A 26,721-nucleotide genomic window follows, 5' to 3' on the forward strand; every position below is an offset into this window, starting at 1 on the left:
GTCAAGTTGTTCTAAGCTCTTTCTAGCGTACCAGACTTCCTTATGCTTGCTAGGGTCCAGTTGGTTTGGCCTCTACAGTAGTTTGAGCACATTCCTCAGGGAGGCTTTTCAAGAGGGCTTTCTTGGCTCCTGCCACAGTTCCAACCAGAAGCAAAGTCCAAAGGCAAAAGAAATTAAAGGGCCACAAGTCATGCCCTCTTCCCTGCCTATGAGGTAGAGTACATTTTTCCCTTCTAGAACCATTTAACAGTCTTTCGCTCTGCTGTTAGTATAGTTTAATCTGCTAAATTATCACATTTTCTACATCAGTAACAGAACTACTAGGACACCTGAAATACCAACTCTACATAGAGAGGAGTGCCAACTAGCAGAACCAGGGTGAAAAACCATACATTTTTCTGTTTTGTTTTTTTTCTGGGAGGCTGCCACCCTGTCCACCAGTGAACTAGCTTCCAGAGTAAACGTGACACCAGGAAAGCAACCTCAAAATGATTTACAGTAGGCACTGATGACACCAGAAAAACCACATTCCTTACTCTAAGACATACTGACAAAGGAACAACAGATTCAGGGAAATGATGAAGAAAAATTCCCAGTTCTGAAGCCAGAGCACAATGGAGCAACCATTAAGGGAGGGGAGTATTGCAAGAGGAGATCTAACACACTTGTAAAAGCTGACTAGAAGCTGCATGGAATGACTTGAAAGGGTCACGTGCAAGCCCAGCAAAGATGGGGCCTGACAAGTCCCACCAAGTAGTACTCCAGCTGGGAGCCAAACTGAGGGAGGTTGGGGGTAGGGACACCAACTAAGGACATCTGCAGAAGTGGGGGTAGTTCATGCTTCCCCCGAACTCATTCTCCCTATGGACTCAATCCACTGTGTAATTTTTATTGCTGGTTTTATTGTGGCAATTGGAAAGAATAAGGCATTGTCTTGCTGGGTGGAGTCCACTGGAGACCGATAAAGAAGAGGATTAATTCATTGTCCTGGTCTTGGGAGTATTTCAAGACAAAGAAAACACTATTTTAAGGAAGACATAGCTCTGCCCTTCCCCATACCCTCCAACTCTGTAGTCAGAGTCACTAGTGCAGGCCATAGCAATGGTCCCCCTCTAGCTACCCTTGTAATCCACCAAGGTATGATGATATGACAATATAAGGTGTTTTAACTAAGGGAGCCCCAGGAGCAGGTGGTATTGCAAACACTAATCAATCCTGCAAGCTAATCCCATCTCCACCAGAGCCAGCACATGGAGCCTTCAACAACAAATCCCGTCAACATGAAAAGACCCTATGGTCACTAAGGTTCTTTTCAGGTAGCCACGACAAATGCAGGGACTTTTCTGGTTTTATACAGAAGGAGCCATATAGATATCACTAATTGTTGTGGCAAGCAGCCTTCTTGGCCTAGAAAACACACACACACACACACACACACACACACACACACACACACATTCTTCCAACTTTATGCTTGAACAGGAAAAAATACTTCCTAGATGACATCCACTCTGCCCTGACTTTTCAAGGCTAAACAGAACTGTGTGCCCTTTCCCACACCTCATTCCCATCCATACATTATTACCTGCTGCTAAAGCTTTCAGACTTACTTTTTGCAAAGAGCTGAGAGATGGTTTTTCTGGTATCCTCTGTCCCCTCGTATTCTTTCTCCGCAAGCTGTTTGTTGGCAGTCTCCAGACGCTCTGTGGAATTCGGACACAATCAACAGAGTCCCATACACAAACTTCCATGCACATGTTGTTGGCTCTCTCAATACTGAACTTGGGCAAACAAGCCGGCTTCTTCTTGTTACACAAAAATGGGTGACACAGACATATGTTTGTAAGTATAGATCCCCAAACAAAACTAGAACATCGCAGGGAAAGAGGAGTTGAGTACTTAACACTTTTGGTCCATACTGACAAAACCTAAGTTCAGAATTCTACATTTCAACAAAGGAATCTATCCCTGAATAAATATATATATATATATATATATATATATATATATATATACACACACACACACACACACACACACACACACACACACACACACACACATATATACACACACATACATACATATATATATGTGTGTGTGTGTGTATATATATATATACACACACATACACACAACATATACATATATATATATATATATATATATATATATATATATATATATATCTCTTTCATTCACCTATAGAAAAAGCATCAGAGTTATTATAAAGTCTTTAAAACCCTGTACTGTCAAAACTGGAAGGGGACCATAGGCAGCATCTAGTTCAGTTCCCTCATTTTACAGATAAGATAACCTAAATCCAAAGACAGAAAACAACATTGCCAAGGTCATCAATTTTGAAAGTGTTGAAAGTGGTTATTTCTCACCATCTTTAATATTATCATGTTAAGGTAAAAATACAAGGAGGGAGTCCTAGAAACAATGGAGGATATCACTATTTCAAGCTTGCTCTGCCAAAACACTTGGCCTCTGCAAAACCTATAAAGGAAGAGAAGCAGCACCAATTGTGGGGGCGAGCTGGGTGAGTCCAGGAGTCCCAGGATAGGTACCAACTGATTAACATATCAACTCATCCCACTTTGATTAAGCAATCTCGGGATCAAGTACTATTGTAGTCACAAAAACCTGACCTGGTGTATGCCCTGAAATTTATTAATCGTACTAGTGGACTGAACAAACCTAAGAGCCTCAACGTGTGCTCCATAGCCCTTCCTTTCTACATCTTGTATGATGCTTCAGAAGTGATTCCCTCACCTCTCAGATCCCTGTTAAAGTCGTGCATCCTTCGAATTTCCCCTTCAAGCTTGTTTCTCATGGCTTTCTCCAAGGTTTCTCTTTTGGAGGATGACTTCACAAGGTTCTCATATGCCTCCGAGACACGTTGGATTTCTGTCTCCACCTGCAAAAAAAAAAGGAAAGATAGTGGGGAAGGTTGGAGCTTGATGTAAAGATGGTCTGAAAACATACATGCAAATCCTTAATGACAACTTCCCCCAGAGCTTTATTGATGGCTGGGAGGCATAACACAGATTACAAAAGTTTCCCAGAAGGACAATTATCTCACTGGCTCAGGACAATTCCACAGGTTAAAAAAAAAATACAGTTTCTGCCTTCAGAGAAGGTAGTAGGAGAGAATAAATTTAATAATATAAATGATTTTCATATATTAATTAAGATTTTTTTAAATTTGAAAATAATAATGTATATAGTATGTAGGTAATGTTACTCTAGAGTGCTCAAAGGACTTTCACATGTTTATTTTGATTCGCCTTGATATCTGCCTTCATAAGGACACCTCTCCCCATTTTAGCAGAGAGAAGAGTGAAATTGCCTTTTTGAACATGACACTAGTGGCAGAAGCAAACTGTAAAAACTCTAAGCCTCAGACTCATGCAGTAGTTCAGTTCAATTTAACAAATATTTACCAATGGCCAAATAAGGGACTATGGAATATCTAAAAATGAGTGAGGATATTATCATTGACCTCAAGAAGCTTTTTAGCTAATTAAGTAAAAGACTATAGGGTAAGAGTAGTCCTATTAAGTGTAAGGGAGGAAGAGGTTATTCCTGGTTGGGGGTGAGGGGAGAGGAGGACAATTTCAGGGAGGAGGTGGCATTTAGAGTTAGATCCTAAAAGCTGGATCAGATTTCAATGAGCACAGGTGAGTGGAAGGGTATTCTATTCTGAGTTTGTGAATGTATTCCCAGAGTGACCAGTAGTTCTATTTGGCTGGACACTGTGGGGTACACAGAGGGAAGCTGATGATATCTGGCTGCAAAGATAGAATGGATTCAGATCATAAACGGGCTTTAATGCCAGGCATTTGGACTTTATCCCATAGCCAGTGGGAAGCCAGTACAGATTTTTTAACAGAAATTCATAATCAGAGTTGTGTTTTATGACACTCTGGCAAATCTTGTAAAATGGAAAACAACAACAACACAAAACATCAAAGAGAAAGAGTTTTGCCCTGAATCAGCCCAAACAGCAAGAAAATAAGAAATTAGACTCCAAAGTCTTTCGGTAATCAGTATAGCTTCATTGCACATATAATAACCACAGGACTATTTGCATATAATTTGAATGAGACAAATAAGCCCCATGGTCTATTAAGAAATTTTCAAAATAAATGTGATTCTTGCAACCTTTCTGCACTCTCTCTCAGTTTTCCACTATCCTCCTTAACAAAGCTCAGGGTGCTTTACAGGGAGAAATCTCAGGCTGAAAGCTTGGGGGAAAGGTGTGGTTACCAAACAACTCAGATTCCACCTGCCCCAGCTCCAAAATTATGCCTGATGCAGGACTTCCTGCAAACAAATGAGGCTTACGCCCCAGAAAAGAGCAGACTTGAGAATGTTTTTCTCCTTGCAGATGGCACCAAGATAACAGCACAGAAGGGAAAAACTGGTGAATGGCATTTAGAGACATGATCTGCAAGGCTTGGGCCTGATAAAGCTTCTGCGTGAAATTCAAGTGCTGAGTAGAGAAAATAAACATTTCCATTTGAAAGAGCAGCTTGGTGTTTGTCTGCTCTGGGCAGCCTTAACAAGGCTTTCCAGTTCTCCACAGAATGCCACACCTGGAAGACAGTCCCTCAAGTTGTTCAGAGTACTATTTCAAGATCTTACACAAATCCTTTCCCTGCCCCCCTGTGTAGATACTGTACCCTCCAAAAGGGCAAGTTGTACACCCGTAAACAGAACCTTCCAGGAAAAGAAGTCACAGGAGGGCATATCCACTAATCTGATCTACGCAATGGTGGTGGCCGGGGAGAGAGAGGGTGGTGGTGAGTTTCCAGACTTATTTTATCTACTTATACCCCTCATAAACCTTGGGCCTCCTTATTTGTTCTAGACCAGCTGGTATCTACACCTCATTCTCCTCACTTTCTTTTTCATCTTCTACCTCACCTGTGTCTCTCGTCCATTGCAGCACTGGGTTGGCTTCGCTTCCCCCAGCACTCAAGGTGTGTCAATTACACTCAGTTGAGGCATCTTTAACCATACTTGGGAACAAACACCACAAATCCTATTCTGCCCCTCTTCCTGCCACCCACCCTCACCCTAAAAAAATCACCATGGATCTGTTGTGGGGTCGAACCCTGGAGTCAGAATAAGACCACTGGAGGCTGCTGATTGATTTAAAAAAAAAGCAGGCAAGAAGAGGGACTACAGAAGATCTGGGTCCAACCTTCAGTTACTACATCAAAGATGTGGCTGGGGCCACCCTAAATAGAGAGTTTGGGAAGGGTAGCAACTGTTAAATCTAATCAGCCAAACTGGGCCAGTCTGCCTCTAGTGTGTGAATATGATCCATTTAGTGAACCAATGTGATGGGGTGGGGGTATTGTTAAATGAATGAAGGGGGGAATTTTTAAATTGGGGGCAAAGTCAGGGAGAAACAGTTCTCACTTAACCCCACCAACCCCCATTCTTATTTGGAAACATTGGGGGGAAATGTTTTTACTACATAAAAATACTTAGCTGACAGTAAGTCTTCCTCTCTCCTTTAAAACCCAGATTTGGTGTTTACAAATTCTCAGCTTGATCCAGGCCCCTGAAATTTCCACTTGTGGGTGTCTCCTAAGGACAGAGTTGAACAATACCAGGCAACCTCCCTTCCCCCCACCCCACTTTCACCCCCACCTCCCTAAACAGTTTGCATTGTAGGGAGATCAAACCACAGGAGCTCTACAATGACAAAAGCTGCAAAACGGCTGCCAAAGGCATAATCCTATTCACCAACAGCCACTGGAAGCCAAGAGCTAAGGTTCCTAGTTTAGAGCACTCAAGAGCTCAAGTCCCAGCTGCAGGAGACAGGAAGGGCCCAGGAAAGAATGTGAACTGGGGACATACATTCTTTTTTCTACTTCTTCAGCCTAGGGCTGTCACCTGTCACCCAGCTGTGGTGCTAAGCCTCTCCTGCACCCTTCCACAAGAGAGAGAGAGAGAGAAAGAGAGAGAGAGAGAGAGAGAGAGAGAGAGAGAGAGAGAGAGAGAGAGCAGATGTTGAATGTGAGCTGCAGGGAAGAACCAAAGGAAAAAAGAGGATAAGGAATAAGGAAGCGGGTGTTGAAAAACAGTTACCATGGGAACTTCCACTTGGAAAAGTGCTCTAAGCCCTTTCCAGAACAAGGCAGGGCAGGATCTAACTTCAGTGGTGAGATTTTTCTAGAAACTATGATTTTATACTTAGGGTTCAAGTTCAGTATTAACTATAAGCAATACAAAATGTCTATGCTGGTAGGTTCTTCACCTCCTCAGACATCACCAGTGTTCTTGACCTTATGAAGAAGGTTCTCTGCCTACTGGGATTCTAAAACAATCAATCAAGTTTTCTTAAGGCCATGGTGTCTAGGAAAACTTCCTCCTCACATAAATATAAAATGTTATGTCTCCTAGAAAGAAAGGTAGAGGCTTTTCCCAAAGTTTCAAGTATATATAACCTTCAGATATAAGAATCCTTGCCCTAGTCGGCTTGTGGACCAAAGGGTCCCGGGTTCGATTTCAGTCAAGGGCACGTACTTTGGTTGCTGGCTCCTCCCTGGCCCGGGCCCTGATCAGGGCTCATGCAAGAGGCAACCAATTGATGTGTTTCTCTCACACCGATGTTTCTCTCTGTCTTTCTCTCTCTCCTCCACTCTCTCTAAAAGATCAATGGAAAAATATCCTCGGGTGAGGATTAACAAACAAACAAAAAAGATATAAGAATCCTTAAGACAGGCACATAAGTCACTCAGGCTCACACAAATGGAGACTTTTACATTGATATTAAACATATAAGATTTAAAGGAGCCTCTAATATCCCAATACTGGGGCCTTACCTTCTGCAGTCTTGCCACCTTCTCGTAGCATCCTTCCAACTCCTGCCGCAAGTTCCGGTTCTCGTCTGAGAGGATCTCAACCATCTGCTGGGCTCTGGAAACAATGGCAAAAGGGTCTGCCGGCATTGGCTGATAAGAAGCAGAAGACTGCTGAGCCCTAGGCATAGCTGAATAGGCTTCTCCTGGCTGTGGCTGCTGCTGCTGCTGGTGATGGTGGTGGTGGTGTTGCTGCTGCTGCTGAGTCAGGCCCGGCTGGGTGAGACGGTAAAGATCACTCTGGTGAGTCTGATTAGGAAGGAAATGTTGTTGCTGCCTAGGTAGGTGAGCCGAGTGGTCTCCTTGGTTTGGGACCAATGGATGTTGAGCAGGAGATAATCTAGTGGATGGTGGAGACTGGAGCAAGGACAAGGAACCCCCAGATGTGAGGGAAGAAGTAGGGCTGTGGAGTTGAGAGTTCCTGGCCGACAAAGGCAATGAGATGTCCTGTGTTGGCCTGTAAAACATGGAGGGTATATTAAGGTTAAGCTCTCTCTGAAGGCACTGGGGGAGAAGGGCACAAGAAAGTGACACGAGGAGGCTTTCAGTCCCCCCAGGACACCTGCAACCTGAGAAGCAGGCAGTATTAGACTACGGAATCTCTGCAAAGACCTCCACAGTCTTTTCTAGGTCTGACCTTCTATGACTGCCTGACAGACAGAGACATCATCCCATAGAAGATTGAACCAGTTGATCTCAAAGGTAGCTTTGTGAAAATTAAAGCGATGTATGCCTATACACTTGGTGCTCAAGTAGAAGCATTTTAAATGAGTCTTCTTCAAGTTTATTTTTCACCTCACCTCATTTTAAACTAAACCTTTTCTGACATTCTATATGTGGTCCGGCACACATAAAGAGTCAAATTTATAAAATATGTTCTACTTGCCCAAAAGGAAATAGTGAGCAGCAGTCAAAAACATCCCTCGTCTTGCTATCTGCAACTCTCTTTGATAATACATATACTCACAAAAATGATAAGTAAATACTTTTTAGATACCAAATAATTGTTATTGATTACAGTTATTAATAACTGACTGATAGCTATTAGGTGGCATTTAGAATTAGATCCTATAGTTAGTGGGATCTACCTCTATTTGTGGATAGTAGTAATAATACCATGGCTTCGAGGGGATTATAGGCAACACTACTGTATGATTTTTGATGTACTGAATCACAAAATGTAAGGACTGGAAAGGCCTCAATGAAATAATTTAGTCCAACTCTGTCAATGGAGAGAGGGAGAAAATGAGGTCCAAAAAAAAGGAAGCAATATGCCAAATATTACAGAGTGAGTTATGGGGGTGCCAGGGTAGAACCCTTGTTTCCCAATTCCCATTTCCAGGCCCTATCTACTACCATAATATATTGATTTCCTCATGCTGATGTTCAGATTCATAGCCTATTGCTTACAGAAAGTTCCAGAAAGAGAACTTTGGTACATTGTTTAATGTGGCTCTCTCATTTTTATACCTAAAACTGGACTACTGTCCATTAAGAGAAACAATCAGAATATGTGAATGGATCACTTCCACCATCATCACCACAAGGAAGCACATCTATCAATATACACAAAAAAAGCTTATACATCCCACCCCAAGCCCATGCCCAATGCACCTCATATACTCCCACATCCTGTGGATGCTTACCCTACAATTTATATTTCTCAATTCAGGGAAGACAGATGGCTAAGAGCATGGGATTTGGATACCAACAGAGTTGAGAGACCTTTTCTACTGCTTACTAGCTGTATAACATCGCTCAAATTACTTTATCTGCAAGAGCCTGTTTCCTTCCTGAGGTTGCAACTTAATTACAAAAATACTGGACTCTTCTCATTTTGGAGCTCAATAGGAATTACAAGAGTCTCTTATCTACCTCCCAGAAAGCTAGGTTGACCCTGTTAGTGATTTTACTTATCGGATATTCATTTAATCTTTGCACTGAATTGCATGCAATTCATGGTGGAACTGGGACAAATCACCAGGAGCAATTAACTTTTAACTGGTATTCCAGATGCTAAAGCACATCTCTCCCACACACACTCCAGTTATCATTATTGTTCATTTATATAACCTGACAAGAGATCCTCACTATTAGAGATTTTTACTGCTAGAAAATCATTCCTACCACTTGCTCATGGGCACCCAATTACCTGATGTTCACCAGAGCCCTCAAACCTGCTCCAGCCCTAGTTTCTGTCTCTCGGCCCCATCAAAGCCTCTGGTGTACCCATAGTCTTCCATCTTCATACATATGTCACTATAGATAATTACTAAATATTGAAGAGGGCATGAGAACTATTTGTTGATAGAAGAATTTACATGGTTCTCCTGATTACAACTGGAAAGTTACTACCTTCACATGACCTTTCTTTCCATGAGCTCAAAGCACTCCTCCAATCAAAGGCCTGGGAGCTGTTTACAAATATATATGTGCATATGTGTATATGTGTATATGTGTATATGTATGTGTATATGATAATGTGATATATATGTGTGTATATATATATATATATGTGTGTACATATATATGATAATCTTAAATTTATATATAAATTTAATGTCCTGGAATTTGTTGGGGCTATTGGATATCCTGGGTAGAAAAGAGGAGCTTATATTTCATGTTCTCCAATCCAGCTCTCAAAATTTAAGGGAAAAACAAGCATATTAACCTCCATCCTTGTTGTCAGGATTTGGAAACCCAAGGCCTGGGATGTGTTCTCTTTTAAAGACTGAATGCCCATTCTGAACTGGGCTTCCTCCTCCCAGCTCCCCTGGGTGCCATCAGCAACCCAGGCCTCTCCTTCAACCAGAGTGGCCACTGGTCTCCCTCCTGTCTGGAGGCTGAAAGGCCCCTCCTTGCCCTGAACAGCTCATGGTCTCCTGGGGACCTCGGGAAGGAGAAGACCACAAGATCTGTGAAAAGCGGTCACCAGAGTCAAATAAGCCCACAACTGTAGTGGCCCTGGCCATCATGACTCTGGGCACTGCCTAGGAGATAAGGCAGTTGCCCCTCAGGTTCCCCAGGCTGGAAAAGGAAGCAGATTTCAGTGCACTGTGATGTTGGAAAGACCAAGGCAGTCCATCCCTGGCAGGTTTGTAAACATGAAGCAAGGCTTGGGCAGTTGCAAAGAGAGAGAAAGCCCTCTAGCCAACGAACTCCATCTGGGCTCCAGCATCCACCCACCACAAAAAAAAATCAAGGCAGTATTAACACTCTTGTGAAGTTTCCACTGAGAGGAAGGGACTAAGGAATGACAGGGGTAGGGGAGAGCTGGGGGGATGTCAGGGGAAGCAAAAACACACTTGAGACTAAATAATATGCGTAATAGCAATAATAAAGGTGGCAGTTGGGTGAGCGGCACTATCCCCAGCACAGCAGCATGAATCACTCCCCACTGACATATTAACCAGGAATAAGCTGCCAGCAGACAATAGAATCACATGATCCCATGAAAGCCCTGACCTGCATACCTGCCCCTTCCCTCCCTTCATTATGCCCCTTCCTAAGACAATCTGGTTCTCTAGTGCTCTGTGGAAAAGGGGAAAGGGCATATATGCAGGACAGAGGCCAATGGCCAAAAGCAGCATCCCCCCAAGCAGAGAGAACTCCCTCCCAGAGACAGACAGCTTTGCAAAAACACAAAAGAAAAGAAAAACCGGTCCGTTGAGTTGACATACCACCTTCCACCCTGCTACCTCACTGACTGGAAGCCACTGCCCTCCCCAGCCACATACTCCACACACACATACTGCACACTCCTGGCCCACACGTGTGCAAGCCCACACTTATACTCTCACCAGAGCAGGTGCCACCAACAGCCTGGAACCCAATTTATTCTCCCCACAGAAACGGTGCCTTTCCCAGGCTCCGTGGTAGTGAAGCTGTGAATCCTGGACTGGGCTGCAAATTCTTGATTGTTTCTCTTGCACAACCAGCTCTGCTCTGAACTACAGAGTTAGGTCACCCTTAGATTCCACTAAACAAGGATTTGAAGAAACCTCAGATCTGGGCACAATTTCAAAAATCGAAAGGAGGTGGCTGCTTTACAGAGAAGATTTAATTGTTAAAAACAGTTGATAAATGTATAAACCCCAAATGCAGAAAAGGCTCAGCACTTAAAAAGACAAAAGATTCAGAGAATTTTTAATTCTTCACATGTCCTGGCTTTGTTTCCCATCTGGAGTTGTGAGCATTCAGGATATTTATTTTTTTAAGTGGGGAGGAGGGAATAGGGAAGATGAAGTAATAAAAAGATTGTTTATAACATTTTGTTCATTTTAACAGCAAATCTTTAGCATTTCACTGCACCTTGAAAGGCAAACAAAGGTTTTTTGAACAGCAATTTGTTTAAAGAGCTTGCTTTGCATCCCTATCTGTAATTTGTGGATTAAGAACTAGGAATTTAGTCTTCTAATTGTTTGGTGCTAACAGCGGTTCCTTGGAAAGGTATTCACAAACTGTTAAAGCAAATAAGGAGGACAAATGTGTCACCACTTGAAAGTGTACACTTTAGGAAAGCAATTCAACTACCTCCCCCTGCCAGCAATTTGTCTTTAGTCCCATGCCCTGCAAACATTTTATTGCCTGAATTTTTCTGATGCAGACCCAAACTTCACACAGAACATCTTTTAAGTTTTGTTATTCATGGAGCATATCAAGCACCCTGTTCCTCTCCCATAGAGAAAAAGAAAAAATGTTAGAGCAAACATGTCTATTGAAATGCTGCTCAAGAGAGGGTAAGCAGCATGAACTCTACTGCTTTTGGTGACAGGAAGATAGAACCACAGATAATGTAGGAGGGAGGAGAAAATACAAGTATCTTCCTGTAAAACAGATGCAGCTAAATTTTTCTGGTGTTTTAATCAGTATGGGAAGAACAAAAATCCCTCTTTGGGTTCCTTGTTATTTATTTAGGCAGATCAAAGGACTTTTCCAACTAGCTTCAAACACTGTGGGAGCCATTTCAGATCACGAACAATACTGGTGAATGAGTTCTGAAAATAGCTTTCCTGGAGAGGCGGGCCATGTGCTGAGTGGGGCTTTGGATTCTGCTCCACACCCCAGCCAACACACTACCCTCCCACAAGGCAACCGACGTCAGCCCATCCACATACGGTAGGGAGTCCCACAGACTCTTTCCATACTAATGGGAAGAACAAAACAAAAACCCTGGCTTCATTGACATTTTGCTGGCTTGGATGGGTTTCCACTAAGCTAAGCAGTCCAACAGACCAACCCCTCCCTGGGTCTTCCGCTTCATTGGACAGATGGGAATTGGGTTCTTGATCTCATTTAAAACGGAAGGGCCCTGTCCGTTACCCCATTTCCTGTTCCAAGACACTTATCAGAACTTAGGCTCCTGCCCTCTGAAAGCTGCACGGAAGAGTTAAGGGGGAAAAAAAAATCCTAAACTGGCAAAGTTAGGGGTGGAGCCCAAAGTGAATTGTCTCTGGCTAAAAAATGACCGGGAAGGGGAAAATAATGAAACATCAGGAAATTCCAGGTGCATTCTCTCACCTCACCTCTAACTCCACCCCTTGACTGCCTTGTCTCCACAGTCACCCAATGAAGAACTTTAAGCCAAGAGGCTTTTTCCCAAAGCAGTAAGAAGGGACAGGAGGCAAAGAGTTAGACATCAAAGAGATTCACAAACCTAGTCTGGGGGCCCCCTAAGGAAAAGGCCACCCTAGGTCCAGGCACTTCAAACCTCATGGCCACCCATAATTACCCAGGGTAACTGGGCAGGAATACCGCGTAACTTCCATCATTGTTGCCCATATACTGAAATCTACTAATCAGAGACATCATCCCAATAGCAATAATAGAAACAATGAGCTGCATAATGGAATCATAATATCTGGTTGATACAATGGACCCTTGAATAAATCAGAAGTATACATGGGTGGGCAAAAGTAGGTTTACAGTTATAATACAAATAAATAATACAATTATTAATAAATAATAATAAAAGAATAAACTATGTGTTTCATGTACTCATAACTATAAACCTATCTTTGCCCACCTGAGTATTTAGGAAGAACTGAATATATAAAACAGTACTCCTGAACTAAGGACAAATGGTAGAGAAGTCATGGGTGTATTTTGCCTTCTACATTTTAGCGTCTGACCAAAACTTCTATATAATATGATATAAATTTAAATTGCATGCTTAAAAACACAACAGGTAACTAACAAAGTCTCTACAGAAGAAAGATGAAGCAATCCAGATTTCATAAACTGAAAGGAAATACAAGACAAGTTATATTCTGAACCTGCATGTTCCCCCACAATAACATTTTGGTGTTTGTTTAGTGTCCAAAAGAATCACAATAATTCCTCCGAAAGATGTGTTCACAAAAATATGTGATGAGAGTTTTGCAAAGGGGGATAAGTAGAAGTGATAGGATATTCCAGACTAATTTAAGTCCAAGATACTTTGCTTCTGCTTCTAATGGAAGGACTTAAAACTCATAAGATGAACACTGACACTTCTTTCAATATCCTAGAAGATAGGACAGCAAATAACTGCTGAAATCAAGATTTGTGCTCCTGTTCATCCACTAGGCAGGTGAGGCTGTATTCAACCTATAGAGTTCAGGGAATGTTAATACAGTACTAATTATGGCTAGAAATTCAGGTTGACAGGAAATTTACTAAGTCAGGAGCCAGTCATGCATTGCAGAGTCTGTTATACCAAAGACAGGCTCATTCCTTCCCTTAAGATTCCTAACACACAGCAGAAGCTGTTTGGGGGAGGAGGTCAGAAAATCATAGAAAGGGAACTCTCTTACCTGGCTGCTCCATACTCAGGGGGATGCTGATACCTCATCAGTTGCCCCTCTGTTCTCCCTGGCTGGTTCAGACGATGCTCACTATAGAAGTGCCCTGGCTCTTGGGGCTTGCACACTACAGACTGGGGTGGCATGCCCTTGAAGGGATACTCTGGTGGGGGGCCTCGGTGTTCCATGCCCTTCAGGCTATGCTGGCCGGGAGGCCCTTGGGCCTTGTAGAATTCACTGGAACTTGTGGGATTCTTGTAGAGGTCATTGGGTTGTGGTGGAGAGAGTGGAGCGCTGGTAACAGGTGGATGGGCCTTAACTCCACTGGTGGCCAGTGACATCTGCATTAGTCGTTCACTCAAAGAGCGGACATGTCCTTGCTTAAGGTCTCTGAGTCCTTCATCCTGGTGCATCTTCCCAGGATTGAGACGCTGAACTGATGGGCGTCCCTCCGTCCTCATCTTCTGGTTGGTGACTCCAGTGACATAGAAGGCAGCTCCAACACTGGCATGCTGTTGGCCCCGAAAGTACTGGGACTGGACCTTGGCTTCTTCATAGGTTGGGAGTTCTTCATTATTCTGCATTCGAGGGGAAAGTTGCTTCTCCATGATGATATTTTCTGACTGAATTTCCTGCCCTTGGGGTTCTTGTCTAGCAGCATGTGCCACAAGCTGTTGGTGATGGTCTTGGGGACTCAACACATCATTCTGAGGACCTGAGTTTCCACTGCCACTGGGGAAAGGAGGGACAGTCCCTGTGGCTTGCTGGTGTATGGCAAGCAGGTTGCGATTCTCATTAGGATTGCCATAGCGAAGCTGCTCTTGTAGCAGACGCTGCAACACCGTGGTTCCTCCACTTGGCTGTTCTTCAGAATTTCTCATCTCTATTGCTGGTGGTGCCTTGTGAAGAGAGAGAGAAATTGGGCACCTGGGCTGCCCTTGACCTAGGAAGGGGAAACAGGAAGCTTAACACCCAATTGATGGATAAATCATTCCTCTAAAGGGGAAAATGGGTATTGGGGGGTGCGGATTCCATTGCAGATACAAAGTAGAGAATTGAATCTAGAATTAATAGATTAATTGTTGGTGACTCCTGACTCTAGCATTGATATGATGAGGAACTTGGAGGCATAAGAGCTCTCTGTTTCCTCTTTCATTTTTAGCATGGGTTAAATATTTAATTTTGACTTAATTCTGAAGAGAACAGGACAAATCTGGAGCAATCAAGTAGAGTGATCAGAGAGGGCAATTTTCCTAGGACCTTACTTACAAGGTTCATCTCTCTATATTCTATTTCAATGAAAAATACAGCTGTGGCAGTGGGGGCAGGAAAGTGGAGAGAAGTTGTCCCGTAGACAGGATCTGTAAAGCAGTTCAGCATGTGAAGGGAGTTATAAAATGCCAAATAATAAGTAAATACATAAAAGGTGACGAGAGCTTGGCTTGCACCAGATAGAAATGATCCCTGCTCGATGGATATCATTTTCTGTGATCTTATAAAACTCCGAAACATATATTTTTTAAAGGAATCCTTTTTGTATTGTCCATTTCAGATGCTCCCTGGCTTAGTAAGAGAAGGGCTTGGAATCATTGTTATTGATAAGTTTTTCTTTCAGCCATCCAGGAATTGTCTTTGAGATTTTGTGGTTGTTGCTGCTGGGTAGGAGGAGCTTAAAGGAAAACCCTCTTTCATTTAAGAGGGCCTCTGACAACATTTAGAAATTGAAAATTTTAAAGGTCATCCTTCTGGAAAGGGTATAATTATAATACTCCCCCTCCCCCAATTAATTCTTCTTAAGGAAGTAATATGGATTGAGTGAAACAGACATCAGTAGTAAGACAACCCAAGATTCAAATTCTAAGCATGCCATGGTTTTACAGGGTAACCTAAACAACTGATTCCTCTTTTCTTATCTTCTATTCCCCTACCTAAAAAAATAATATAGGTGACCTCTTACATTGTCTCTCTCTCTCTGCACAGTATAGTAAGTAATACATACAAACTCATTATAGGCTCAAAAAATCTTTGGACAGAATCTGTCTCATGTTATGTACTATAATTTAATACTAATGCTCAATAATGAAACGTTCACTCTAAGGATCTTAAGTAGTGTTGGATAATGGACATGATGTCACACAAAAAGTTACAATAAAGGTCAACCTAATCCACCCTTGGGTTCCTAGATGAGAACTCTGGAATCCTGGTTACAGGGACCTGATTTGTATATTAAATAGCCTCTGAAAACATGACCCCCTTTCCTTTAGTCTTATAGGGAGTGACCCAAAGACATGTATGGTAGATAAAGTACAGTCATATTCTCTCCTCTCACACTTCTTGCATCATTATGCTACCTGGTTTCCAATTATTGTATAGAGTATCTAACCTTCCAAAAGCCCTTCTTAAATCTCATTAATTGTATTTTTGGGGAAGAGCATACCAAGGGGCTGAGAAAACTGCCCTCAAGTTCCCTTTGCCTCCCTCCCTTCCAGTGACCCACTGGGACTCCTGTATTTAAACTGTCAGATTGGGATTTTCTGATAGGCTGAGAAATATAACATATAAATCTCTTTTAGTGTCTGAAACTGGAAAAATGACTACCAAACTACTTTTCCTTTCTCAAAAAATGGAAACAGGAGTATGTATGGTCACAGGAAAATCACTTATAAACCCCTCTTGCAAGGCAATGAAATCCAGACATTGAGCTACCCCAGACCCTGAAGAGTAAGTACACCACCCCCTCCCATTCCACACCCACCCCACCCTGCACACACACAGGCTCGCACACGCACAGGCACACACACACATTGGTGATCCATACCTATTTCTGCTTTCTTTTAGGCTTAAAGCCTTGATCAGGATAGGGAATTCTTGCTTATGAGCAGCTCCAGAAACCGCAACGGCAGATTCCCTCTCCCCTAACACTCAGGTTCAGGTTAAGCGCCGCCAAGAGTCCAACCAGTGGTCACTCTGAAATGTTCAGGAGGGGGAGGGAGGAGAAATAAAAACGTCGTTTCTATTTTGCCACCAATGGCCAACTGTTAACCAAACCAGTCCTTCCAAGGGAATGACTTATCCTCCCATGTGATTGCCTTTTATATGAGTGGCAGAATCCATTTCCACCAAGACAAAAAGAAATGTCACTATCCAGCAGTATGTTCAGGAGATCGGCCAGTCTCCAGGAGATGGAAATGTCCAGGTCTGAGACTGGCAGATTGCTCTGCTCTAGCCTCACAGCCCCAAAAGCCGCTGCTTCAATCCTGAGTTGGAATGATGGGTGATGACAGAAGCCATAACCACAGTCACCTTTAGGGTGTTTCCTTTAAATTGCTATCAGTAGCAGGGCAGGTGAGTGAGGCCCTGCATCCCAGAAGAAAAGGCGGTCATCAGAGGGCAGGTTTTTGGTAAAAAATTCAACTGCTACAGCCTCAGCTGGGCAGAAGCAATCCCAAACTCTTTTTTACCCAAGTCATTAAGTATTTATTGCATACTGGCTATTCCAGATACTTTCCAGCCTAATGCTAGAGGAATAGAACAGACACACAACGTATTTTTCCTGCCCTCAGAGAGCTTACAATCTGATTGATGCCCCATCCATTCTTCCTGGAGCAGCAAAGGCAACTGCCCTTCTCAGTGCATAGCAGCAACCCCTCTCCCTCATGCCTCCACTTGCTTTCTCAGCACTTCCACAGCCTCAGTGTCTCCGAAAAAGGAAAGGCTAGACTCACACAAACAAGACTAACTGCAAACACCCACCAGATATGGGTTTGAGATAGTCCTCATTTCTAATTACTGCTTTGACCCTCAGAAAAGGCCCTGCAGGTCCAACCAAAATGGTTATCAAACTGAAGAGTTTGTGTTTAGGTGGCATGCAGATGATCCACATTCTTATTTTCTGTCCTGCCTTAGGCATGACTCACTCATATCACTTAAAGGAAAGGCTTTAATCTGCACCAGAGACACCATTTGTGGAGCAAGGCAATGCAAAAGAAGCACACAAGCATCTCTGCATTTCGGGAGCATGTCCAAAACATTGGAGTTTTTTAAAAATCCACAAAACTGCACAGTGATTAATTTAACATTATTTCCTTGCAATGTTGCCAAAAATAAAATGAACAGATATAGAGTGAGAAAACATGGGAAATTGCCTTTCTATCTTGTTTTGGCCCAATGTGTAATCATAATCAAAAGCAAAAGCATCTCCCATCTGCAAGGTAATTATTTTGGGGTGTCTCCCCTAATTTCAAAGAGAGGAACAACTTCTAATTGGAATCAAAGCTGGACTATTAACAGAGCTATGGTAAATAACCACTGTGCTTCTGTTGTCCAATTCTGAACAAAAAAAGTTGTCTTTTTTAAAACTGAAACACGCAGAAAACAGCCCGAGGCTTCTAAACTTGGACCCCTGGAGAGAAACCACCATACAATTCTTTGCCAGTACTATTTAGATTCTTCATGCCAATCTTGACTGACTTGCTTCTAATGCCCAGATCCTCACCATAAAAACTTTACTTGTCCGAAGTCTTACTCTCTTTCCTTAATTTTGTCCTCTCTCTTACATATTCTTTTCAAAACTCAAATCATTTTAAGTTAACCAGACACAGACTGTCCCTCCCCTTTACCCCGCCCCCTGGCCTTTTTTGTTTCTCTTTAGAAGAGGAAAAGAACTTAGCCTAAAAAAAAAAAAAAAAAGCTTTGCTGATTTCTCTCCAGTTCGCTGATTGCTTCTTAAAAAAACTTATGTTCATCTACATATTAAGAGTCACATAAAAATGAAAACACTACTCCATTTATTTATTAGAGAAAGGAAAGGAAAATATTCTCGTCTCATGTGCAAGAACTAAAATAGTATGAACTCTGAAACCTTTAATCTTCCCACAGATTTAATCACTTCAACTGTCAGGGGTCTGACATCATCTTCAATCAATAAAATAACCTTGTTTCTCCTGGACAAGCAGACTGTCCCTGAGGATATTTGATAGGGGAAGAAAGGATATCCGTGGTTCTCTCTTTAAAAATACAATTTGAATCTATATATTAAACTCTTCTGTAGTAATAACAGGTCAGCAAGGCCAAGCTAAATTCTTACTCCATTTGCAGTCGTTGGCCTCTCCCAGTATACCTGGGAGATTGAGCCAAAATACATTAGTGAGAGCCCAGATGTTTCCCAACCCAAGTCCCAGAAAATCAACATGACAAGGTGGCCAAATTACCCCCCCCCCCCCCGTCTCAAATAAATTTTGAAATATGCCTATGAGATCTTCTCTTTGTCCCTTCTATCTCTTCCTATTCTACTCCCACCCCTCACTCTACCAACCACGATGAAGAATCTAAGTCTAGGAAACCTGTTTTTCTGCTAAATCTTGGTCAACTTGTTCATATAATTTTACCTCCAGTTCTCTGGAAATAAGCCAGTTCAAAGTTTTCCCTGTATCTACATGCACATATTTTTGTATAAAACAAACGCGCGCGCACACACACACATGCACACACCCTCCCACACAAAGAAAGGCAAAATGGCCCACTGAATTCTCTCATGTCCTCTCACATTGGTCCATATTGTGGCCTGAGGTGTCCTAGGGAACACCTTTCCCAATAATCTTGCAACTCAGGATACTAATTCACTTCCTCTGGGAGGTAAGAAACAGTGGTCCCTTTGCAGGTTAGCCCTAAACTTTCGATGGGTAATGGGCAGGCAGTATAAACACCATGGTTAAGAGCCAGAGCCCAGAGTTACTCTATCCAAGTTCAAATTCTGGATCTATGGTTTACTAACTTACCTCATACATGTCTCTTGATCTCCCAAAGTCTCAAATTTCATTATTTGCAAAATAGGAATAATGGTGCTCATGCCTCATAGGGTTTCATAAAGCTGAAGGGAGGTAATCCATGTAAAGTATAAACACAGAGCCTGGTACATAGTAAAGACTCAGTAAAAGTTAGCTATTAATGTTATTATTTCAAACTGGCTTTTTTTTCTAGAAGGCTCTACAATTTTATAAAGTAAGGTTGGTTTTGTAAAAACTTTATTTGCAACTCAGTTTGTGTGCAGAGGTCCTTAAATCAGTGAATGTTGGAAGAAAGACTTTTGGGAGACCATCCAGTGGTCCAACCCTCCTTTTTTATAGATGAAGATGCCAGAGCTTAAGAGGGGTCAGAGCCAGGGCAGAATGTAGGTTTTATTACTCCAAAGGGAACAGTCCTTCCACTAAAATATATTATCTAGCATATTAGTTTATACATAGAAGATGCTTAATAATTATTTATTAAATTGAATTGACTCTAGTTTTAAAAGACTATGAATGGGGCTTAATGCTACCACCAATTTTTCAATTCCATTACAAGTAAAATGATAATGGGGGGGGGGGGATCCAAACAGGTGAGAGGTATGTGTTTAGTTAGAAGTATGTGGAAAGACCTTACACAATAGCTCCTCCTTAGGCCAAGATATGCAGATAGGTCGGGGAGTAGAAGGAACCTCCACTGATCAATATTTCCAGGCCCCTGTTGTAGGTCTTGTCAACATCATAATGACTTGGTACTTACTGTTACTTAAGTCTAGCACTGGCTTAAGAAAAGGTTTTGAGTCAGCCCCACTTCTTTGCTCCTAGCTCTACCTCAGTCTAGATTAGGTTAGAAATTTATTTTAAGAACCACAGTAAGACCTTGGCATTTCCAAATCTTACTGAGGATCAGTATCAGTTATCTGTTTCTGAGATGGCAACCCAAAGGTGTGGTCAATTTGGTCCCAGTTTTACTTTTCTGTACTATAAATCAATTAAGTTGAACATGTTAACAGACAACAAAAGTGATTAACCCTAAAATGTACATGAGCAGTGAAATACTGGGTAACAAGAAAAATACTGTTGCCACCACCCCTCCACTTTGCTCCACACATACCCATTCCAAAGGAGGAATAAATAGATCACACCATCACATCCCATTTCTTCTTGTCTCAGAAAGAATATAAGCAGTCCATAAAATCATATTGAGTATAAACTGAGAAAAGTTTAAAAATATACCCAGAAGCTATCTACTTTATCAATATCCTATCTTCAATGGCATACTACTCACTTTTATTTTTACTTATTTTACAAGTAATATAAGCACAACATGCAAATATTTATAACAGAAAAAAATCAATCATAATCCTAGCAACCCAACCCAAACATTGTTAATATTATAGAATATTTCCTTTAGTTTTTTCTTTGTATACTTGTGTTTTTGCAAAGCAATGAAATATGAATGTACATGTAATTTTGGATCCTACATTTCACTTTATCATAAGCACTTTCTCCATGTTGAAGCACAGACTTCATAACAAACACTGCAATGACTGTGTAATAGTCCATTAAATGAGTGTATCAAGATTCACTTACCCATTTTCCAATTATTCAGACATTTAAATTGCTTTCAATTTTGTTCTAGTCTAAATAATGTTATAAAAACATCTTTTGATTTGGCCTTTTTCAATATTTTGGATTGTTTCCTAATGATAGAATCCCCAAAGTAAAATTAATGGTCAAGGAGCATGAATGTTTTTAGACAACCCACTAAAAAAAATAAAATAAAACTAGCAAAATATCAAAGTCCCATGAAATCTCTCCTTCATTTAATGAAAAGTTATCCTGCTCCCATTTCTCCACCAGGGCAGAACAGGACTCCTGGGAGGGAATGAAGCCAAGAGAAGCAGTGTAGTATCCCAGTGACTTTCAAAATGGCAGAGTGGAATGTGGACTCCCTTGTGAATCCAGCTTGCATGCACTTGTCCCAAATTGCCACCCAGTCAAGAAGCTCATTAGTAAAAGTATCAGGTGGATGAGAATAGGTTCATGGCTTGGCTTATATCATGTTTCATTTTTTGCCCTTGGAAAGATCTGACAGTCAGCTTGAGGACATTCAGTTCTAGTGACCCCACATGCTAAATTCTCAGAAGTAAATTGGTTAGTTTTCCGATATCAACATTAAATATATTTGACAGGGTATTGTGCTATATAGAACTAAGCATATATAACCAATGTGCCTGTGTAACTCTATTCTCAGCCACAGTTAAGGTGGCACATTTAAGGTCAGCCCTGTTTAAAATTATATGGCTAAGTGGCATCTGTCTTAAATGGCCAAGGTGTTATAGACAGACGTTTATTTGCAGACTTGACCATAGAAGTCATTCAGTCCTGAGGCAGGGGAGGAAACAAGCCAGAGATGCCTTTGCAAGAGCAGACACAACAGGCATCTTTCCTGGGCTGCTTAGTGAGAATTCTCAGAAGAGAACAGTGCTTTCCACCTTCTCCTTGGAGGTTTTCCCCTACTTTTTCCATTTCCCCCCTGCCCCCAACTCTGCTCAATATGGAAAATTAATTCTCCCTCCTCACAGTTTCTACTGGACTTTGTATACATCTCTATTAGAACACTTATCATACCATATTTTCCACAAACATGTATTAAGCACTTAACTATAGCCAGAAACTGCAAAGGTCCTAGGGTGAATTAAGAGAGAGAGAGAGAGAGAGAGAGAGAGAGAGAGAGAGAGAGAAATAAAACAGAGTCCAGTCCTCAAGGAGCTCCCAGTCAAGCAGTGGGGCACAATCCAATAGGAAACCAGAGGTATAAACAGTTAACTCTGGCAACACAGAGGACTGCAAAAACTTCTGAGCCACCTGAGCAAAGCTTCACAGAGGAACAGACCTACTAGTATGAGCTGAGTAGGAGACATGTAATCTGATAACTGACTTGCTTATGGAGAAGTTGTAAAGGGAGGAGTCAAAGATAAGTTGAGATATATCTTTGGGAGTCATTAGCATATGGATAGCAGCTAAGGTCAAAGAGTGGGCTGGATCAAATAGAGTAGGAGCAGACTAGAATCAAAACTGAAACTAGGTTGGGCCCCTGAAAAAAGTGAGCAAGGGTCAGGTACTTGGCAAATGTGCGCATGCGAGAAAAATTCCTTTACTTACTAATGGCTCCCCCTCCTTCCCCTTACACCTTCAATCTAGACCTTGGAATACATTGCTCCAGGAATGAAAGTCCCCAGTTACAATGCAGAGAGGAAAAAAGAAGTTCATTCTTGTCCTTTACGCTTCTAAGTACCCACACAGAAATGGAAGTTGTTACACTGCAAGATCTTAGAGGGCATGGGCTGAGTGCAAGCTTTTCTTCTGTGTTATTCCTAACACCTAAAACTTTAATTGTTACATAAATTATGCTTAATAATTGCATAGTGAGTAAATAACAACTTCCCAAAGACTTTGCTAGAGACAACAAAAAAAGAAAAGGAATGAAAGATATACTAGCAGTAACAGTAATACTATTACCTTTAGTTTCTCAGCTTTTCTTCTAAGGAGACAAAAGCTCTTTCACTTCTGTTATCTTATTTGTCCTTCTCAGCAGCTCTGTGAGGAAATAAAGGCAGATGTGATTAATTCTATTTTACAACTGCAGAAGCTTAGGTCCAGGACAGATAGCTAATGACAACTAATTTGACCAAGGTTTCACTGGCCCACTGGTGGGACCAGGATAAGAATCCAAGTCCTGTGACTTCCTGCCCTGTGCTGGGTTACTAGACACAAACGTTTACAGAACTGACTCTTCAGTTTTTAAGAGGACAGTTCACAAGAGAAATTCATTAGGAAAGCAGATTCCCCAGGGCTCCAACAGTATCTTGAGCAAGCTACTGCACTGCACCTACAAGAAAATATCTAAGACGTTTCCCCTTACCAATACTGGAACGGCTAAATATAATGTGCAGTGGTGCTCCACTAACATAATTAGGAGCTCCCTGTTTTGCTGTACCCCTTTGGAAGGGAGCCCCATCTGACTTGTGTCTGAGTGGGGCTCACGTGCTGACTACAGGTGTGGCATCCAGCAGGTGCATGAACAGGAGCCAGCGTTTGATATCTTCATACCAAAGGGCCTGAGTCACTCCCCAGAGTCAGCCCCTCCTCCTCATGCTGACTTGCAAGTCCCAAGAACCTGTTCTGACTGAGTTGCCATTTCGAAACTAAATCTCGTCCCTGCCTTCCCAGGAAGTAGGGTGAAATCAGTTAAACTACAAATCACATAACCCAGCCAACTTGCCCACCCTCCAAAACTCTAGGGCAGGCATATGCTGCAGGTTTAGCATCAGGGAATACAGGGTGGTGAAAAAGTAGGTTTACAGTTGTGAGCATGTGAAACAGTTTATTCTTGTATTATTATTTAGTAACTAGAGGCCCAGTGCACAAAATGTGTAGATGGGTAGGGTCCCTAGGCCTGCATGGCGATCAGGGCCTATCAGGGCCGATCAGGGCCCTCTGGCTGCTGTCCAGGGCCTCCCTTCCCTGGCTGCTGGCTGCAGGCTGGGGCCTTCCTTTGTTCCGCACCACCCCCTGGTGGTCAGCGCACATCACAGTGAGTAATTGAACTCCCAGTCTCCTGGTCAAACTCCTGAGGGGACACTTTGCATATTAGCCTTTTATATACACTGAGTGGCCAGATTATTATGATCTATGAACGCATAATAATCTGGCCACTCAGTGTGTGTGTGTGTGTGTATATATATATATATATATATATATATATATATATATATAGCCCGGTGCATGAATTCATGCATGGGGTGGGTGGCCATCCAGCCTGGCCAGGGGGAGGGAACATGGGCGGTTGGCCAGCTTGCCTGCTGGTCGAACTCCTAGTCGAGGGGACAATTTGCATATTAGCCTTTTATTATATAGGATATACACTGAGTGGCCCGATTATTATGCGTTCAGAGATCATAATAATCTGGCCACTCAGTGTATATACTAGTAGATGATTGTATTACTTTCCATGCAAACTGTAAACCTACTTTTGCCCAACCTTGTAATGACTTTCCCCTGTTAGTTAGGGGGGAAAGGAGTGCCACACAGACACACATTACATATTTAGCTACTGAGCACTTATTCTATTTCAAATGGCCCAGAAACCTCGGGAGCAAGTATTCATTCTCTTAAAAAAGGCGGAGTACAGAAGAAAGAACGTGCTAGGAATCCAGCACTCCAGTTCCCATCATAAACACTGTCCTTCAGGCTGCCAAGGGAGAACTGCTAGCCTAGTCACAAAAAGTACCAGGTCCGAAAAATCATCACATTGCCCTAATGGAAGCCTAACTGAGAGCCTGAGGCAGACAGAATGTTCTTGGGGGTAAAGGAGGTCATCAAAATTTTCTTAGCACCAAAAATTGTTTTCTTTAAAAAAAAACACAAACAATTTGCCTCTCCCAAACACACACACACACACACACACACACACAGAGAGAGAGAGAGAGAGAGAGAGAGAGAGAGAGAGAGAGAGAGAGAGAAAGAGAGAAGAAAACTAATTATAGAAGAAAAAAACAAATGTTACCTTAATAAAATGTTTTTTTTGTCATTTGTCATATTTTTCCAATTCATACAGGAAACTCAATTTAATAAGCATTGGTTTACATCCCATGATCCAGAAAGTAAAACTGGCTACTAATCTAAAGTGTGATCACTGTATATAAACAGAGTGAAACAAGAATCTGAACTGAAAACCTAAATGTAATGAGGAGAAAATTAGATTTCTTCAATATAGGCAATCTAAATAATTTTCCCCATCTGTGATTTTTATCTTAGTTTCCTATCACATGAAAAAATGTCATTGATTCAATGAAACTCTATGCCCCTTGAAAACAACCCAAATGATTAGGTAATATACTAATTAGCTTCCTAATGGGGAAGGTTTTAATTGAACTATTCTATAATCTTCATCAAAGATTCCAGGGCAACTTCATAAAAGGATGTCAAACCTGGCCCATATTTCTATCCCCTCAAAAATAATTCTCAATGCACAGAAACACAGAAAGCTTATTTCTCTTCAATGCTGTTAACACTCGGGCCACTAAATTTTCTGATGTCAGCAATCCCCTTCCCACAAATATTCCAAGTATGCACCACCGTCATTCTCCTTTCAATTATGTGGTTTCTCTGCTCCTTTACTGATTGAGTCCAGGCCTCTAGGATAATGAGAAGCATGTGCAAGGAAAATATGCTCTTAAAAAACACATACATCAGTTTCATCTGCATTATGAAAGGAGGGGAGATCATTTGTCCATATCAAAAGGATAAAAATATAGGGTTTGCTATGGGTTACATAAAGGAAAAAAAAAGATTGGCAACAGTGCCTAAAGTTGGGGGCAGTTATTTTTATCTGAAGCAACACCAATAAGAATAAGAGAGACCCTTTCCAGCTTGGCCACATTTATATTTAATGTTATCTTAATGTTGCTTTTGGGGGTATTTAAGTCCTGACATACACATGGAAATGAGCCATGAATTGTACAGCAAGCATAAATATTCCATCATTAATAAAAACCAGCTGTGTATAAAACACTACAATGGCTGGGTTTCAGTTACTGGCTATCATCAGTATGTGTCACAAGCAAATATTACTCAAAACTTTCTCCTTTCTCCTTTAAAACACACACACACACACACACACACACACACACACACACACACACACACAGAAATTTGCTTCACTCTTTTTAATCTTCTGGAAGAGCTTTGAAGAACTCACTAAAGTCTATGGCACATTTCAACTAATGTGTCTTTTTGAAGCTATTTTCATCATCCTGTGAGATGCTACAGTCCTCCTACTAGAACTTCAACTTACCACATAGAATGAAAATGTTTGTTTAATTCATTATTTGAAGAGCCAAGAGGGTCAATAATACAAATGATGATACAATCAATTATAGCCAATAAGGCAATGAAGCAAAGGACACTGTAAGAGAGCAAAGCTCATTAAAAGTCAACACCTGCTCAGCACCCTATAATAAGCCTGCTCTACCATCATGCAAACACCTTTCCTCCAATGACCTCAAAGCTTGTGCCCAATATGAAGCATGCCTAAACACCTCTGTGAAGTATTAATATCCTTGCTTCCCAGAAGGGTAACTGAAGCTCAGAGCAGCTAATTCATTTACCCTTGGTCACATGGCAAGTCAGAGAGGGTTGGGCAGAGAAACCTAGAGCCTTGCTTCAAGTCACACAGTCTAATGCTATTTCATGGAGTGGGGACAA

General features: G+C 41.7%; 1 protein-coding gene across 3 annotated transcripts in view; it reads right to left on the minus strand.

The window, feature by feature from the left end:
- Window positions 1–26,721, minus strand: part of AMOT (angiomotin) — a 64,409-nt gene that overhangs the window by 31,853 nt on the left and 5,835 nt on the right. Inside the window, exons 2-7 of one of the 3 annotated variants that reach the window (XM_079765140.1) lie at window positions 22,975–23,052; window positions 16,485–16,633; window positions 13,679–14,609; window positions 6,849–7,341; window positions 2,779–2,923; window positions 1,611–1,703 (exon numbers count right to left, since the gene is read on the minus strand). In XM_079765140.1, the coding sequence (XP_079621266.1) occupies window positions 1,611–1,703; window positions 2,779–2,923; window positions 6,849–7,341; window positions 13,679–14,547 (1,600 nt within the window). In that variant the 5' untranslated portion in view covers window positions 14,548–14,609; window positions 16,485–16,633; window positions 22,975–23,052. Of the gene's footprint in view, window positions 1–1,610; window positions 1,704–2,778; window positions 2,924–6,848; window positions 7,342–10,684; window positions 10,802–13,678; window positions 14,610–16,484; window positions 16,634–22,974; window positions 23,053–26,721 lie in introns of those variants that run through there. The other 2 variants (XM_079765141.1, XM_079765142.1) reach the window with 2 other exon arrangements.

Source organism: Cnephaeus nilssonii (genome assembly GCF_951640355.1).
Source record: "Cnephaeus nilssonii genome assembly, chromosome: X".
Taxonomy (NCBI): domain Eukaryota; kingdom Metazoa; phylum Chordata; class Mammalia; order Chiroptera; family Vespertilionidae; genus Cnephaeus; species Cnephaeus nilssonii.